This window comes from Cuculus canorus, chromosome 11 (genome assembly GCF_017976375.1).
Source record: "Cuculus canorus isolate bCucCan1 chromosome 11, bCucCan1.pri, whole genome shotgun sequence".
Lineage (NCBI taxonomy): Eukaryota > Metazoa > Chordata > Aves > Cuculiformes > Cuculidae > Cuculus > Cuculus canorus.
This window is the reverse complement of record NC_071411.1, coordinates 6,746,804-6,765,979: the sequence shown is the minus strand read 5'-3', so window position 1 is coordinate 6,765,979 and position 19,176 is coordinate 6,746,804. Positions and strand designations below refer to the sequence as shown.

The window sequence follows — 19,176 nt, the reverse complement described above, 5'->3', positions numbered from 1 at the left end:
TCTGGTGATGGGCGAAATGACTCCTATCTAATCTGTTTTCCTATGGGATGAAAATCACAATATAAATCTAAAATATACAATAATTGAGGGACAATTTATAGTGCCTCTAAGGAGTATTATAACCTGGCACCAAGTGATTTTATTTAAAGCCTATAATAATTTTTAACTGTTATTCTTGCAGTGTTGCACTGACATTTTGCCCTTTCATGAGGAGCAGATAATTTCCTGAACCATAGTTGATGTGACTCTATTTAATACCAGAGCTGGTCTTTAAAGACTTATTTTGGTATGACATAGAACCCAGTATCAGTTTTGAGATACTGCAGAAAAACTGCATCGATTTCCTGGAGTTAATCCAGGGTCTCACTAGTTCACTTGACCTAAATGCTGCTGATCTTTTAAGAACACAGAAGGGCCTCTTTTCTCCTCTCCACATACAACTTAAGACACCACTGACGGTACCTAAAGTTTCACACTCACTGGAAGAGGAGAACAGACAACGACGATCTTGCTGCTATTTTAATTTAGCTTTAAAAACACATATATAATCTTCCTCTCCTGTTTTAGTACCATAAAATAAAAAACCAAAAGGACTCAAACTTTATTTTTCCCCTTCAGAGGAAAACAAGAATGAAAGTCCACTTGCATTAACTTTTTTGATCCAAGTTCCAGCTTTAAAACAGCTGGGACACCAATTCCAAATGTCAGGGTTTTCAATGAAAAAGCCAGCGCTGGAGAGGAACTGCACATTCCCCTTCCCTGCCCATTTATTCCAAAGCACGGCTGGCATGTGGGTTGGCTCTCCAACACGCACATGCTATTAAGTCCTAAATGACAGCTTGTTTAACTAGAAAACATTTCCATTTTTTTCCTTAACAAAGGCCATTCATTTCTTGCTCTTCTATTTGCTTAAAGACAGTTTCATTTGCCCTGCCTGAGAGTTTGCACAACCCGCCTGATTGTTCCCCTCCAAAGAGCGCTGCAAGTTAATGACCCACCTCTTGATCCCTGAGCAGGGAGCCTTGCCCGGCACACTGCAGCAGCACCAAGCGAGCTAGTTACATCGCAAAATCCATACGTGTGCCTTGAATATCTTTATGCTTGAGAAAACAATTGAATCAATTCATCTCAGGAAAGACAGTCTAATTCTTCCCTGCTAACAGTAGATTAGGCATCAAGAAGAAAACAGGATGAAAGCTGGATCATGTAGCAACTCCCTCCATGCTGTTGACAAATCTCTTGGGGGACAGGCATAAATTCCTTTCAAGCTATCTTCAAAAGGTTCCCCTCCATGCAGACCACCCATTGGGAACCCACATCAGTAACAAAAAAAGGAATTTAAAAGAGGCATTTTTCACCCAATTTATTTACATGTTAAAATAAACACAATTTCCCATATAGAGCAAGGGCTCCCGGTGGGTGCTGTTTAGTCTGTGAGATTCTTGGCATCAGAGTACAACATTTCTCTATTCCAAAGCAATCTTGGCACAGATTTTTTGGTTATATAATTTTTTTCAGCAACTGGTAAATGAATAATAATCCTGCTTCTAAAAAGTGGGAATCATGTTCTAAAACATCAGCAAGGTGTTGTACCAATTAATCTGACAAAAGATCATTTGTAAACCAGAGCTCCCAAACTCCTGCATTCAGGCACAGTTCTCCCCATGGGTTGCATTTCCAGTTCTCAACCAACCTGTCCAAAGGGAGCTTTCCCACAGAGTTCAACAGATTTTCACTTTCTGCCTTGCTCTTTTGCATTGCCACACGGCAGTGCCACCCTCATTAGAGTGAATTTGTTCCCGTTCCTGACAAGGCATGAAGGAAATACCACTCTTCTAGAGCTGACAGCTTTTTATACCCACTTTGCACAAGCTCAAAGGGTGAGCAGCAGGTGGATTACTGAAATAAGGGTAGGCTTTTTTGTTTGTTTTTTTTTTTCTTAACAGCGTACATCCGCACAGAGCTCAACCCCTAACAGACCTGGCTGGGAGCAACCCAATTAAGAAAAAAAATCTTCTGATTAAGGTCAGGCAGGGAGCATTCCTGGGTGGGACAACCCTACCCAGTATGCCAGAGCCGAATCCCACGGCTGCCAGTTGGCTCATGGCTGGGTGGTATTTAGATGGTGCACAGGGAAAGTCACGGGGAAAGCAGCACGGCAGAAAATAACTCTACTAAATTCGTCTTGCAGCAAAAGCTGTTGTCCTTCGTTGGTAGAGTTTGATTTCAGCATCACTGTTTCAGCTGCTCTTTGGCACTTGATACCCTTTCCTCTGTAACTTTCCTCCCTGCAACTCTGAAAACCTCACTGCCTACATATTTACCAAACAAGTGAGGATCACAAAGGCAGGTTATTGCTTTCTGAGCCCTATCACTCATTTCAAACCGTGGCTGGTTGACAGTAGACAATGAATACCGACTGGCAGGTCTGCCCTTCAGTAAATAATGCACAGGTACAAGTGTTGAGCTGTTGAAGGTTATGGACCTGTGCGTTGCTTTTAGGCTGTATGAGCTGCTTTGCAATCAGTCAGCAGCTCAGAGAAAGCTCTCTTCAAAATCTGGGCAGAAGAGGTGCAGGGTTCAGAAAAAGGCACAGGACTGTAGCCAAACTAACAGATCGTATCAGGCAATCTCGGTTCAGAACAGCCCCTGGCCTCCTCTCCCTTCCCCCCAAACCTCCACCAAACTGAGCAGGAACTTGGCACCAGTATGGATCAGGCTGCATACTCCTTAGCATTAGACAAACTGCCAGGGTCTCCCAGCATGCTTTGTCTTCGATAAATTCAGAGCCAGAATATAAGTGCAGTGCGGAGAACGTCAATTTTAAGGAATTGAGGTTGAGATCATTAGTCTTTGTACGATCTACAATTCAGCATCTTTTTTATTTATTTTTGAAGCTAAATAAGGATTCTCAAATTGGAGAGTACTGCCAAGCCCTGAATAAATCCCAGCATTAGAGATGCTGTGGGTATGACAGCTTTCCCCATGAACTGAATCTGAGACAGCATCTTCAGAGAAATTAACCCCTGAGTGCCACAGAGAAGGCTCTGTGGCATCAGTTTTAACGTGGCAGGAAATCTCAACTTGTGGTTAAAACAGGTTATTCCACCTCATGGGGCAGTGCTGACAGAGGGTGGAGTAAAGCACAGGCTTAGCTGGTACAGAATAACTTTGCTCCATTGTTTGTGAAGCGGTCAGGTTTTCCAGGTGCAACCCTGAATACAAATTCAGTCAAAAGATATGCAACTACCAAACTAGCCAGCCAGCATGTAATTATTTGACACGATTGTTTGTTTTCCACCCACAACCCTCAGCAGTTCCGTAAGCGAATGCTTAGCATTTGGACATAAGAAAACACTACGCAGTTGCAATTTAACCTTTGTTATTTTTCTGCCTCATGCTTTTAAATAATGGTGAGATATTTTATTCTAAGCTGCTCTCTTCACTGAGCCGTCCTCTTAGCCAGCAGGAGTTTTGCATTCTTGGAGATCAGGGATTTTTGTCTGCAAGCTCTCTGGAAATGGGTTGGTATCACATTTGGGTTTTGCCATGAGTAACCTCAGATGTAGTGAGGTGAACTGTTTTTCCTGAGATCCACGATTAACCTGTGGCAGAGCTGAATGTGGTTTTCCAAACACCTTCTGGCACAGTCTAGTACAAAGCCAGGTCTAGTATAACAATGATCATACAGGACCGATCAAATGATTAGTGGGATGGACTACTTGCCAGAGAGAGCCATGGCTATGAATAACCGCTGCTCTATTAAATCATAACAGACTATAGGCTAGACCTCAAAGCTACGTGAAGGCCAGGGAAGTCTTCAGAATACTGAGCACAAAAGCTTTTCTAGTTCACGTCACTAACATTTGGCCACAGCTGGCACAGACCGAGATACGCTATCACCTGGGGCTACAGAAACGGGATGCTGAGTTCTCATTCAATGCCTTAGTGCATTACAAAACTGAAATACCTCCACTGCAACTGGCCCCCTGACCACCAGAATGCACACAAGGCTCCACACACACCTTCGGATAAGAATTCTTTCAGCCGGCCATAGGTTTGATGAGATCTTTTGTAATCCTCATTCTGTTTTTATAGAAAAGGAAGATGCTCAAGGCTGAAAGGAGTGTTACTGTGATGCTGGAAAACCTCATCTGGGTTGGAGAATGAACTAGAGGCTTACCAGATGTTCTGCTTCGCTTTACTAACGGGCTTGGAAACAAAGAGGATCACACTGCCAGAGGCTTTCAATGATGAAGATTAAGTATTAAAATTCTGAAATAATTTTTCCAAATCACCAACAATCATTCTCATAGTTCCCTGTATACTCCTTTATCAGCTAAAATGATCTTTTCTTCTCTAAAACAATAGTCCAAGACATGTTTGCTTTTTACTAAAATAGGAAAAATGACCCTAAAACCCATGAATCAAATCCCAGTGCCGCTGAAGTCAGTATGATATAGCTGCCGCCTTCAGAAGGTGCAAGCATGTATTCTGTGTGTGGAAACACAGCTCAAGGAATTAAGAGATAAACACCCAAATCATAAGAATGACATTATAAAAGTGGTTTTAAACTAAAGGCATTCTGAAATTAAAGAGAAGCTGCAGTCCTGAGCTGGGAGCACACACATCGGCACTTTGTCTCAAGGAGCAAGAGGTGAAGCTGAGGGCACCTGGCACATACAAGATCTGCCCGATGCCACACAGAGGAAGGAGAGGCAGAGCCAGGAAAGGTCCCAGGATTACTTGGTATATAGGTGAGAGACATAAGTTAAAGTTAACACTCTGTCAGGCTCCACGGACAAGGTGTGAGACCAGAAGAGAAGTGCTGTTAAATAACATGTTGTGGGTAACACTAGATGGAGGAGAGAAAAATATTGGCACTGAAACGTACAGCCCTAAAGTGTGCACAAATACACAGGGACAAAAAGGGAGAAGTTTCTAAGAGTGAGAGAAGCGAGAGCCTGGAACAGCCAGCTCAGTGGGAACAGTGTTTGCTAGCAGCCAAACTTGGTTAAAAACTGAGCTTTGACCATTTGTAAAAAAGACCCAGGGATGCTGTTTGCAGGAACAAAAGACTAGATAACCCAGGGAGTGTCTTCCTGTCTGTGCTTCTAATAAGAGGATGTTTTAATAAACAAAGAAACGTCCTGTTTCACATTCAAAATGAATGTGCAAAAGGAAGAACATGATTAACTGAAAACATGAAACACTAACCAAATATGTTTCTCTCCAACGCTGACAGTGATTAAAAAGGGAAGAATTCAAGTACGTGAATCAAAAAAAAAGGATGAATTTTCCCTTTGTTCATTGTCTGTTTTGCTCCTGGGGCTTCCAGCAGTATCCAAAGTAGTGTTTGCAGTCACTGCTACAGAACATTCTGTTTTTTTAAAAAAGTCTCTGAATCTTTTTTAATAAGAAAGATGTCCACTAGTTTTAGGACTTGTGAGACAGTCTCCTAAAAGGGCTCCTCGTCTGTAACAAACAGAGCTATTCCCAGGAAAATCAACATGGCTAGGTAGTTGTGGAGGAAATCCACCAATATGAATCCGGCACAGGAGCTATACCACAGCCTACACTTAATGAATGAGCAAATAAACAATCAAACAATGAACATTAGAAAAACAAAGTATAAAAGAAATATATATATGGGCTGTTCCTGTGCCTTTTTTTTTGTGAAGCACAACTCCAGCCCCAACCCTCAACCTGATTTAACAGCACGGGCCACAAAGGGACATCCACTGAAGAACGTGAAAGTGTGTGGGGCTGATACCACACTTGCAAGGAACCTGCTGTTGGTTCAGACCCTCTAACAGCTCATGGCATTTTACAATGCACTAACAACCAAGGGAAGCTGTGGCTGCCCCATGCCTGGAGGTGTTCAAGACCAGGTTGGATGGGCCTTGGGCAGCCTGGTCCAGTAGGATGTCCCTGCTCATGGCAGGGGGATTGGAATTGGATGATCTTTAAGGTCCCTTCCAACCCAAACCATTCTATGATTCTAAACACAGTGCAGTAGGTTTGCCTGGGGCAGCCCCAGGGAATCTGCTAATAGCACATTCAGTAAAAAATATAATGGAATGAGAATGCCACAGTGTTGATCAATGCACACTAATGCAGGCAGCTTAAGTGAACCTTCCCATGACTTCAGACCACTACTTACATTATAAGGAAAATAAATTCTCTCACTTGAACTTGCGAGAAGTTTTGCTCGCTTTAGTGAATAATTTCCCCTGATACAGTAGCTGTTCAGTTCAGCAAGAGCAATTTCATTCAGTAGTTTCCAATGTAGGTAAGGTACAAAGTGTATTAAAAAGGAAGATGAAATGGAATTGTTAGGCCATTTATTGACTGGTTACATGTTTCACTTCTCTTTGTAAAGCTGCCTGTCCTTTGACTTTGTTCTGTGCAAGTAAGATCTTTCTGAATACCACACTCCTTAACAAGGCTGTTCCTCCAGGTTAGAGGTGAACTAGACACTAACCTGCAATGGGCTGTGCTCCTTTGACTTTCGTTCTCTCAAAAGGTACCGAAGGAAACCAGACTATGTTTTAATCTATCAGGAGTTTTATACACAAAATAGTTTCCTTCTGTACTTTTCAAATGGTGTTCAGTATCTTGGAACAGTTATTTGTAATTCAATAGGATGACAAACTCCACATCTGTATGAAGACACATTTATGGGTGAGGAATCATCAGTAATTAGCTTCTGAAACAACTTACTTCAAATTAGATACATCTGACAAATAAACAATGGGAAAGCTAGTCACATTAATGAAATGCTGTTGCTATGGAAAAATTGTCCCTCTAAAGGTGAAAATAAACATGCTTCCTTTTTTCTCGATGTGCAAAGACATCAAAAAGTATCTCCCTAAAGATGAAGCTGTTCCTAATTGTAGATACCCTTAAAGTGTGCTGTTAAGAGGGCCATTTCTTCACATTTCAAAGTCTCCTGTGCTTTAACATCCCAAGCAACACCCCAAGTGTTAGCAGCTAGGATGTTCTTTAGTTCCTAAAGAATACTTGAGGCGGGGACACGTGAACATTATCAAGTTCAAGCCCCTACTCAAAGTGTTTCCCATTCAATCCGGCTGCACAGGGTGTTGGTGAGTTGAGCTTCAAATACCTCCAAGACTAGAGCCTTACCTAACTCTCTGGGTCCTGCTCCAGCATTTGACTGCCCTCATGGTAAAGTCATTTTTCCTTGTATCTCATTGGGATTTCTCAAGTTGTGACTTGTGCCAGTGCCCTCAAATCCCACCACCATGTACCTCCAAGAAGAGCCTGGCTCTGCTGTCTCAACAATTTCCATTGGAGACTTGGAAAGACAGCAATAAGATCCCCTTTTAGCCTTCTCTTCTAAGGCTAAATAAACCCAGTTTTATCAGCCACCCCTTGTACATCTTCTTCTCCAGTCCCCTAATTGTTCTGGCAGCCCTCCTTTGGCCTTGCTCCAGTATGTCAATGTCAATGCCCAATGCAAATTGGACTCAGTGCTTCCGATGTGGTCTCACAAATGCTGAATGGAAGAGAATAAACCACTTCTCTCAAGTTTCTAGCTATAACCTTCCTAATACAGTTCAGTACATGGTGGTCTTCTTCACCACAAGGTCACACTGTTGACCCGTGCTCAACTTGTGGGCAAGGATCCCCAGGTCCTTTTCTGAAAAGCTGCTTTCTATTCATCCAATGCCCAACCTTTAATGCTAAATAGGGTCACTCCCCTCCAGATGCAGAGCTTCACAGGTGCCTCTGTTGAAACTTCATGAAGCCCCTGCCAGTCTGTTTCTTCAGGCTTTCAAGGTCCCTGTGAATAGCAGCCTTCCAGCATATGCTGACTTTCCACAATTTGGTACCCCTGCAAACGTGTTTAAAATACTCTCCATGCCACTAATGAAGAAGGTTCATGGAGTTTATGCAACATCTATTATTTTTCCCTTGAAGAATACAGACTCCTCTGACACTCTAGAGGCCAAAGTCCTTGCTGATTTGAACTAACGCCCTGCCACAGAAGTCAGTAAAGGAAATGACCCCTGGAATAAAGTTCGAAGCAAGTTTGATATCTGCTCGGTAGCTCCAGATAACAGATATAGCTAGCAACATGAAATTCTCTGTTTTCTCAGCCTTAGCTCTTTAATAACCATCTGGTCCTTGTCCTTCCACCCTCAACCATCTTGCATGCAGACGTACGCCTACAGCTCACAAATGGACAAACAAGTAAGCTGTTGAAAACATTACATGAGGTTGCCAACCTTCCTTCACTAATACGAAACACAGTTCCAAGTCACACACCTGATCCTGCTTTCTGACATGGTGACAGAGTTATCCTGGGTTAACCCAAGCATCTATGAAAGTGCAATTTAACCCCTCACGTGGGGATTAATTTATGTATGTAAAGACTGAGTACAGACGACAATTGCACAGATCTTTGAAAAAACAGGAGCAAAACAACAGGCTGTAAACTGAGATGAACTTAGTTCCGCCAAGGCTATTCCCTCTTTAGTTTCTCTTATTCACCAAAGTGAACCCTTTGTCCAAATGAAGGATGTTTTATTCCTGATTATCAGGACTCATCTGAAATTCCTATCACTTAGTCACAACGTTATCAGCACTCCACACAAATTTAGCGGCTCACTCCTCTTTATCATGGAGGGTACCTCTCATCTGAGAGGCAGGATCATGGAAGGGAAGCCAGAAGGACTCAACCCTCATGGGAAGAAGGAAGCCTTTTAAGTTTTCCAAATGAATGACATATCTTTCCTCTGTCACGCAGTCTGTCTGTTAACAGTTAACAGTGACAGGTTGAAGAGCACAGTCTGGAAAGTGGCCAGTGCCAACGGCTCCACGCTCAAAGTCATTGCGTTCAAAAGGGAGCACTCTGTTCCTTCTACCGCTGTGTCCCCTCTCACTGGGGCCCGTTGTTACAGCCTCACGCCTTCTTGTGTGAAGGCCAACAGCGAGGCTTTGTTCAAGAAGCAGCTGCTAAGAAGATGTACTATCTCATGGAATGACCCACTGACATTTCTCCCTCTGTTCATTAGTAAGCAGTGATTTATTAGGAGAACTAGGGCGGATTGCACGGCCCATTTCTTTCAGAATAAAAAGCCAGCTCCTCAGATCCCAGTGTGTCCCAAAAGGGATTCCCTCATAAAGCAGGCTTGCAGCAAAGCAAGAGGAGATGGCTCTGTAGCCCGTTCTTCTCATCACCTGATGGAGTGTGGAAAGAGAACAGCACGTGCCAGAAGGTAGACAGGGCAAGGCTGGAGTAAAGAGTGCCCCAGTTTCACTTCACTTAAGAGCTCAAACCACATGAGCTGCATGAAGAGCAAGCTCAGCTCAGCCAGGACCTGAGCCACAGATCCTGTTTGACTGGCTGATATGTTGTTGTTTATTCAATTGTCTATTGTTATAGGGTGGATCTACAGCAGTGAGGAAATGGTTGAGCAGTTGGAAGGAGAAGGGTAAATGGGGGAACTGAGGAAACCATAACCATTCTTTTGCAACCTTTTTACTGCAGTCCAACATTTTCATATAGTGATGTCCACATGTAGGAACAGTGACAAAGGAGCATCTACATCGTCTTTCCTCCCATTCAAACAATGCCTGTGTCCAGCTCTGGGTTACAGAACAGAACTTATCTGCCTTTTATCATTGATCATACCACAATTAAACCTGACTAAACAAATAGATTGCTGTGAGCAGTCCAGGTTTGGTTTGATGTGTTTCTGTAGCACACATTAGATGACACTACATTTCATGTGTTCTTGTTTCTATGTGTCTGTGCTGAAGGTATATCCATTCCTCACAATTTCCAAGCCCCCTTGCCTAAAACATAGGTGCAGGACTATGTTTCCCCCACGTTTACATCAGCATGGCTCAAGTAGTACTCAAGTATTCACGAAACAAAGAAAGTCTCATCCCCAGAGCGGAGGGGAAACACCTCTGAGAATCTCCTGCTCAGTTTTTCCAATCCAAACATTTTCAGCAGAACACTCCACTGCAGCCTATGTGTGCACTGACAGATACATCAGCTGTGTGCAGCCTTACTGCCTCTTCATTTTTAGTTTGCTGTGCTCTAGCTGCTTCCTGGCTCAACAGCTTTGTTTCATCTGCCTTCACAGGACCAACAAAAAAAAAAAACAAACCACACTTGCATTTCCAAATCCCAGCTTGTGGCTTCCTCCAGAGCACGAGATGCTATAGGTTATTTACTTTCATGATTCACCTAGTGTTTTCTTGCTGTTCTGTAGCTGCTCTCCTCAAACAAAACCACTGCTTACTACTATGAAAGATGACATGCAGTGCAGGCAGAAACTCAGGACTGTATGATCCCAGTGTGAATGAAGGGCGAGCAGTAAAGTGAAGAGAATCACAGTGGAGATGACTTCACCAGAGCAAGGCTGGGCTGCAGAAGTCTGTAATGAGCTTCTAAAAAAAATAACAGCAATAGCGCACACAGGTCAGCTGAATAAAACCCATTTCAAAGTACTTACAACTGCCTGTTGTGTCACAAGATACTCCCCTTGGGCTACGCTGCATTCTGATACAACTATAGGCACATTTCAGCACCATTGTATTGTAAGAGGTGCATCCAGACCTCTTCTTCCTACGCGAGGCGTGTGGCCCCTCTGGGAGGTACTATCTCATGACCACCAACAGGGCTCAACTGCACGCAGCAATCTGGGAGAAAGCAAGAGAAAATACACTATCTAGTTGAAAGAGTGAGTTCAAGAGCTTGTCTGGTGAATGGGGAAACTTACAGCTTAGCAGTATGAATCACTTTGCCTATAATTTCAGAGCATCTCAAACGGAATGACCTGTTTTCCTCAGCAAGACATCACTGCAGTGCTGAGATTCAGCCTTGTAAGACCAGTTGTCACTCCAGAAGAGCTGGAGGTGAGAAGCAACTGGTATCACTTTGGCTGGAGCTCATCAGTGGTGGGCAGGTTGGTCTTCCAGTTAATCTTGAGTTAATGCTGCTTTTTCGGTCTTCATAATTCACGTTTGTGCTGAGAGAAGTGCACACTGTAGCACCGCTTTACATGAGAATCCCCACAACCGAAGCAGAGTCAGAAAACGGTGGCAGAAGTTTACTCATTAGCTATTTGCTTCATAGGAGGACATTGCTCCAGGTTCTTACAGTTTTTCCACTGCCTAAGGAATGACATGGTGTACTGCAATATCTGAACTCTCACCCTGTATCTGTAACTCTCACTGTGGTTTCACCTCCTGTGTGCCCCACACATGCTAAGCATTCCTCACGGCTGCTCTGGAAGGCAGATAAGCCTGACTGCTACTTTCATTCAACATCTGGGGAAGGAATTGCTAGGGAAAGCTAAGCTGGCTTGGGACCATACAGAATACGGAGTCAAAACAGGGATAAAACGGCACTGGCAGTGCTCTGCCAGTCAGGCCAAAGAGCCATCTCCTCTGTGGCCCTCCTGCTAAGAGGAGCCTACAGCGGATTCTTGCAAGAGAGAGCATGAGAGGCGCAGCAGACCAACACAACTCTTCTCTGGTACATCCCCTCAGGCTCTGCCTCTGCCCACACACCATGCAGCAGACATCACTGCCCGCTTTTGACATCACAGCCATGTTTACAACTAAATCTTCGCCTGGGTTAAAAGGGGAGAATGGATGAATTCCAGACAGAACATGCACTCCTATCATGGTGGGACAGATTAATCACCCCTTTGCAGCTCTCTCTCCACTCCAAACGAATTATTATAGAAGACCGAAAGATAGACAAGTTGAGATAAGTTGAAGAGCAAAAGCGCTAATTTCCCCATAGGGAATACAATTTCAAAGTTTAATCTGAAGCTCTGAAGAACTTCCTTTGCTGAGCAACTCCAACAAACTATCAGTGGTAAATGCCCCCGCAGCAGTCCCCATTTGACAGACATGAACAGGCTAATAATCTTCAAATTGAAACCGTTAATAAAAATATTAAAATAAAAAGCTTTCCTGACTCCTGAAGAGTGCAGTTTTATGCAGAAGAAATGCATAGGGAGAGAGAGGAAGGCAACCGGACAGCTGGGCTCAACTCACCTCCTGCCCTTGGAGTCACCACACCAGCCTGTGAACTTTAACAGCATTTTCCACCTCCCCTGTGACACCTGTGTGTAGGAAAACACTCTGGTTTTGCACACCTGCAGATCTCACTGCCTGCCAGCCCTGCGACCCTACTACGGGACCTCCGCCTACAGCATTCAGTAGATTTAGGACCTGTTTTTATACATGGGGCTGGGCAGGACTATGAATTTCTCCTAGGAAAACAACTTTTATGACTTCTAAAAAAGCCTGAAAGAAGATGCACTAATACAGGTACACAGCTATTGCTAAATTCTCTTTCTTAGCCCAAGAGAGCATCTGCCTAAGGATGAGTGCATCAGTAGCAATCCAGCTGCTCAGAGAATGGCTGCTGGTATGGTTCAGGTAGCGCATCTTTGATGTAAGCAGATCCTAGTTCTGTGTGAAAGAGAACAGGATTCACGGGGAGAATAGTCATTTTGTGCTCCTGCAAATGCTAATGTGTCCATACTCAGCTATTTCCAGTCCTGCATATGGAAGACATTATTTCCCAGCTATGTTCATGTATTAAGCTGAAGACCAGAAGCCCTTCTCCGGAAAAAAAAAAAAATAAATAAAAATGCCCACAACCTACTGTAAGTCTCCTATCAAAGGAAATACAGTGAGTGCCAATCTTTCCTACGTCTCTGCAGAAAAGCAGTTTAAACTTTTCCTGCTCTACCAAGGAAGACTCCATTGGAGGAAGCAGAAAGAGAACGGGTAAGCGGGCCCACAGCCAGCCTTGCTAACAGTCACCAAGGAACAGTTGTGTTGCTCTGCAAGCAAATCAGCTCCAAACAACATTTGCCAAGGCTTTCCTGACTCCATCCCTGGAGATCACCCCGAAGTCTGCCTGATCACATCATCAGAGATCACTGCTCTCCAGGAACATTCCCTCATGCTGCTGTGCCCGAGCTGTTACTTCTCACTCGCAGTGCTACACTAATTCTTGCTCTTATTAATGCTGACATCCTTCTTAGTAATTTCCCCCCTTCCAGTCTGACCCTCTTTAGTCCTTTTTAACCTTTCTGTGTAGATCAATCCTTCCCACTGCAATGAATAAATAAAAGCCTTCTGTTCTTATCAACAAAATGGTCTTTTAACAGTTGCAAGAACAACACTGCAATCGCTTGGAAAAGAAACAAAAGCAGCAAATATTTGATGCATTTAAAAAATCTCTGCTCAGCTGTTTTCTAGTTTTTAGAAATAAGTTAAATAGAGAAAACAGTGAGAAAATTGATGGGGAGCACATGCAGCAGTAGGTGGCTGAGAGGGACCTGCTAACCCATCAGAAATGCTCGCCACACACTAAATAGCAGCGGGGCTGAAAAAGAAAGCTGAACTTCAGTTAGAAACATCTAAGGAATATGAATAAGCCGCTAGAGCTGCAACCTTTCCCTCTGCTTTGATCTGACGTTACATATAACTTGAGAGTGGAAAATTCAACAGCTTCAAAGAGGGTCAAAGAGTCGGAGGTCTCCATGTAGTAGGACAGGTAGAGGGTTTATTCTGTCTGGACAGAGAGGGAGGTTGGGGGGGCTGCTCTTAAACAAATCTAAGGGCTAGGAACTGCTGCCAGGTTAGGGCAGTGTATTTCACCCTCCTCATCTTCACATAAGACAGACACATTACCTGTAAGAAGCACTAATGAGTCCAAGTGAAGAAGAGGGCCAGTGCTACTACTGTTAAAAAGCATTAAGAGAGAAGTAAATACATTTTTGTGGCTCTTGCATCTTGGAAATGCTTTTGTATCTGCTGTTAGTTGACATGTACTTTTGAAGGTAAAACTGCGGTTGTTCTAGGCTCTGGCCATGTAATGCAGCGATAGGAAATTAAGATCTCAGCAAATGAGGTGTTATAGGAAGAGAGATGAGGATAGCTGGAACACCATGTGCTTTACCAACTGAAAATGCTTGGTATGAGAAAACAAAGCCACATTCTCTATCCTTTACTCTAATTTTCGTTGGCTCCCAGCTTTACAGATCCCTAAAAATACTCCATTATAACAAAAAGAGCTACAATCTGCCGTGACTGATTGAAGAATTACAATATCGCTTTGGTTTGATGCATCTCCCATGGGTATTCCTTCTGAGAGGGCTTTCCTAAATTGATTGCCAATAACCTAATATGTTTGTCTGTTTCTTTTTTCTGTCATCAGAATGTTGCCACAATAAAAAAATAGTAATATAGAAAGGAAATTTAAAAACCAAGATGACATTTCACATACCTAAGGCTTGCAGAAATGCATAGCAAGGTCATCCCAGCAGCCTTATCGCTGCCTTCATGAAGCTGCACTCCAAGTAAACCCAGAAATCTCAGAAAACTGTTACCTGCCTTTTAAAAACACCATGTAAGAGACCACAGAAGAAAATGCTGTATTACAAGGAAACACCATTTTCCTCTTTCATGGGATTGATATAAACCAAAGCAACTTAATAATATTGGATGTGAGGTAGGGATAAGAGGTCTTCTGCAATTACAATTTTCACCACCACTGCAGAAAATTTCTAATACACATCGTTGAGGTCCAGGATTCTTGGGATTACTACAAAATACCCTAAAGAGAAAATGTATGAATCCTGACACACCAAGAGAACTGAGCCAGTGACAAATTTACGGGGCATTGCTGATACATAAATTTGCCTGAATTCTGTTATTCTGGGAAAAGCCAACCTTTTTGGTGATAGCAGGATAACAGGAAAGTGTTGCAGAGCAGCCTTTGGCAAGATTTAGTGAGTAAGGTCCTACAGACTCAGCAATATAAATTGAAATTATTTTTCATTCCTTTGACTAAAGGATAGACGCAACATAAATCAGTCAAGTCACGCATACTGCAACCCTAGTAACTTCCCAACTCATTTGGGAAATCATGCTAGCCATGATGTGGAATTGCATTAATAATCTCATGGATAATGTGCCTATATTAGGAATTTTATCCATGAGAACACCAGAATCAGAATAAATGTCTAGGTCAGGAAATCTACAGCAAGCTTGTAAGACTAAGAATCACTGTAGGAGATGAGGAATGGAAAGCAATTATTTTGCTAACACAATTGAATAATTAATATTACCCAAAGATATCGAAAGGACAGAATGCAAATGGAAAACACACTTGTGAAGTGATTTGGAAGGGACAAAATGGTGGAAGAAAGCTATACAATTCCTAGTATGATCTGAGTAAATTTGGAAATCGAGGTGTTTATGTCCTTCATCTCTCACTGGCATCCAACTTGGGCTGTGACCTGTATTCCATCAAACAAAGTTTATCCTTACCTCTTTAAGTGACAAGCTTATTTTACAGAGCATAAAATATGTTAATTGTCTCTCTAGCTTACAGTGAATCTAGGCTCAGCTAAATCAGCTCTTTGTGCAACCCAACTGTGTTTCCATTGTTCTGCTTTCAGGTTCCTCTTTACCCTCTCCCCACTGCTGATGAAGAAAAAACATACTGACTTTACAAAGAAAATTGTATGTTTGACAGGGAGAATGAAGTTGTTAACTGGTCTGAGCAACCAGATTTGTACTAAGTGAAGTGAACTAATTAATCCAGCAACATCAATCTATAGAAAAAAAAACCAACCATGAATTATTTACGCTTCTCTAGTCAAAAATATGGTCAAGGAAAAAGAGAGTGGATAACTGTCTCTTCATACAGAACCAAAACATGCATGATGGGAACCTTCACCCCAAAGGCTCTTCTCCATCAACAGAAGAGGCATTCTCCATATCAAATCTAGGCAATAAATACAATGTTTTATCATTTCTTCTAGGTTCCTTGCTTCAAATATTATTATTTGAACTCTGCCTCTTAAAATCTTTATCAAGGTTGAAGGGAGTGAGGAACTAAGGCACGACATTAAGCATGCACAGCGAGCAATCACAGACTCTTGTAGGCCAGTGGTGACTGAAAAAAATTGCTTGTGTGTCCTGGAGTTCAGTTAACTTCTTGTATATATTGTCTGTACTCTCCTCACAGTAACTGCAGAGTGCACAGTGCGTGGCCTCTTCCACCGCCTTTCTCATGAGCTTTATGCCACACAGATAAACAGAGAGGAATGGAGACACTTTCTACTGGGATTACTGCAGACTCCTGCTAGCCGACGTCCAGCTGAGAAGGAAGTGTTTGGAAATGAATATATCAACACTTAGAAATATTGTGCCTACATAGGGAGAAAGAGACTCTTGCGGTCAGCAACAATATTTCTGCACGAGTCATCTGTCTCCGTAAAGCCAGCCCTGAATACAACATGTGATCAATCATCCAGAAAAAAGTTATGTGTTTGTTATTTATTTTTTGCAAGTTGTCCTGAGGACTGGGTATTCTCTTTTTCAGGGGAAATATAGGGTTAATTTTTTGCATATAAGTGCAGTGCAGTGATTGGAAGGGAGTCATGAAGCAAGCGCAAGGGGAAGGCTTGGTCACTTGGATTCAGTAAAGTTTGAAATTTCCTCTCAGTAAAGTTTGAAATTTTCTCTCTCAGACTATATGATGCAACATCTCACATCCTCTAACTTCTACCGCAATTCAGGATCTCCGAGCTAAAATTAATCAGCCCTGTCTTTGAGGAGATCTAGGGACAGGCTGGAGTCTCAGCTTCAGCCAAATAAATTACAGTATACTTTCCAATGTATGGCAGTACACTTTGTGATGTCAGGGGCAGATCTGCCAGAAGAGATCAGATTTGCACTAATTGAGATGCACCCCATTTCAACCTGTCAGGTCAGAATTTGGCCTCGCCTTCGGTTCACAGCCGTCATTTAATCCCACTGATTCATTTTGCTAATATCTAGAGTTTCTCTTGCAGGTTGGTAGAGTGATTGGCAATGATAGAAACAAAGCAAAGACTTGCAAGCATAAGGACGTAATGACATTGCAGGAATCAGGTGTGACAGGAGAATACCAAAGAACCAGGATAGGTGAATCAAACCCATTATCAGGATGTCCCAGTTCACGTGCTGCAGGAGATCTGATGATACCCACCACATCTGTATCACAGAATGGAGCACAAAACAGAGATCTTCAAGCCAGAAGAGGCTGGGACAGTAAGTCCACATGGTCAGTATTGCCCAGACCTACTGGCTGAGGGCTGGAGTGGCGTTGCTGTGTTATCACAGCCTTGCATGCACTCAAGCTGCTTTCTCATCAGAGCTGAGATGTGTACAGCCAGCTCCAGGTTCTCTGCTGGACTCTGGAGATGTGTCCAAAGAAAGGATCACAAGGTCTCCATGTCCCAAGGGTGTGGTTGCATCTGTGTATGAAAACTGTGTTTTCATTTCAGCCTCCCCTCGTGGATCCAACAGAAATGGCTCCTAGTCTTACTTCCACAGTGGGTAATAACTCCTCACCCCCCCAAGAGATGGGTGAAAGAGAAATAACCCCTTACACAGCGGTTAAAATAGCACCAGCAGAAATTATCAACAACAAGACTGAGGAAAACTATAGGAACAGGGATAGCTTTTTTATAGATTCAATATGCAGATCTTTACAAAGCAACAGATTATCCCTTTCTCATTTACGCTGAGCTATAAATATTTTATTAACTCTTCTCTCACTGCTGAATAGCTTTAATGGCATTTGCTTCAGTAAAGTCCTGAGCTGCTGTAAATCAAGTACTGTTTTAGGCTACTCACCATGGTCATGGGCAAAAACAAACAAGTTAAGTTCTGTCAGCCTCTGGGCCAAGTCATCATAGCGGCCGCAGTGTTCCCCAGCGCCATGAGCGATAAACACGAGGGCCCTAAATGGAGCATTAAGGTATAAATCATTAACTTGGCAATCAACCCACAAAGGCTACAGAGCTGCAAGTAAAAACAGCATATTCAATTTAGCAACAGCATTTCAGACATCAGCAAACACAAGGAAAGTATATAATGGCTGAGGTGGGTTTTAACAGAGAAGAACCAGCTGCCATCCTGACCTGCCACTGAACTGGGCTTCCTCGGGTGTTCGCAGAACAGACCACATGGAAGTCAGCTGCTCATGGGACAGACACTGCTCTTTCCCATTTGTCTGCCATCAAGGTCTGCTGCCAGTGGAAGATTCAGATAGGCACCAGCATCAGTCCTCAAGGTGGATAACTGTATCGTGGGCTTGAGGCATCTATACTGCTCCTACAGTGGAAATGTTGCCACTGATCTCATTTAGGGTTGGTCTTTGAATGTGATTTCAAATGCAAGTATTGTCTTGACCTTTATACCTTACAACACTGTCTGATGCTACAGAGGATGTTTTTCCCTGAATTCTGGTAATTTTATCGTTCCAGTTTCTACCCCAAACCAGTTGTTTAATGTTGGTTATTAAAGTGACTCTGACATACCCAACATACAACTAAAGACAGGGACCATAAAAACCATCAGTCTAATAGACACTTCTTTTTGAAAGACATACGCATACTTATCTTCAAAGATTTCAATTTTACCAGTGACGCTTTTATTTTTACTGGAACAGCATCAAGTGAGAGTGGCTGAAGTTGAATGAACCTTCTCAGTGTTTTTAATGGGCAAAGTTGGCACAGAATTGATCCAGAACTATAGCAGAAGTAGCTAGGAAATTACAGATTTTTTGCTGAATTCAACAGGTGACTATTTAAAATCCAGCTTTAGCAACATGAACATAACTTGTTCGTTTCGAAGTACCATCTGTCATTGCAACATCAGCAACCACAAAGACTAAAAGTCAGACATTTTCAGTACATTAACAGTGAAATATTAAATGAACTGATAACATAAAATAACGACAGCAGTTTACAGCTAGTGAATTCAACTTTATTTTGATTGAGGTTTTGAGTAAGTTTTTAGACAGTGTGTTCATTGCAATGAATGGCTTTGATCTTAACATATTTAAACTTAAAAAATACATTGGTTGATGCAGAAACTCCTGCTCTAGCTCTTTGATTAGCACCTGCTTCAAAGTATTTGCTCATGCTAGACAACTTGAAAGAGCATCCTTCGAAACCAGAAGGATTTAACAGAGCATACAGCAAACACAAAAGTGGCAATGCAAAGACGCTCTAGTACCTGTCTAATACTAATTAGCAAGGGTGAGGTTAGGTCATCTAGTACATTTAACTTGCTGTGCCTTACAAATGTTCTCCAGCAGCGCTGAAG

General features: G+C 42.6%; 1 protein-coding gene across 8 annotated transcripts in view; it reads right to left on the bottom strand.

Moving 5' to 3' along the window:
- Positions 1 to 19,176, bottom strand: part of MGLL (monoglyceride lipase) — a 102,075-nt gene that overhangs the window by 23,579 nt on the left and 59,320 nt on the right. For 7 of the 8 annotated variants that reach the window (XM_054076152.1, XM_054076154.1, XM_054076156.1 and 4 more), the window contains exon 3: positions 17,701 to 17,807. The exons of the other annotated variant lie outside the window; for it this stretch is intronic. In XM_054076152.1, the coding sequence (XP_053932127.1) occupies positions 17,701 to 17,807 (107 nt within the window). The remainder of the gene's footprint in view (positions 1 to 17,700; positions 17,808 to 19,176) is intronic. 8 annotated transcript variants of the gene reach the window in all.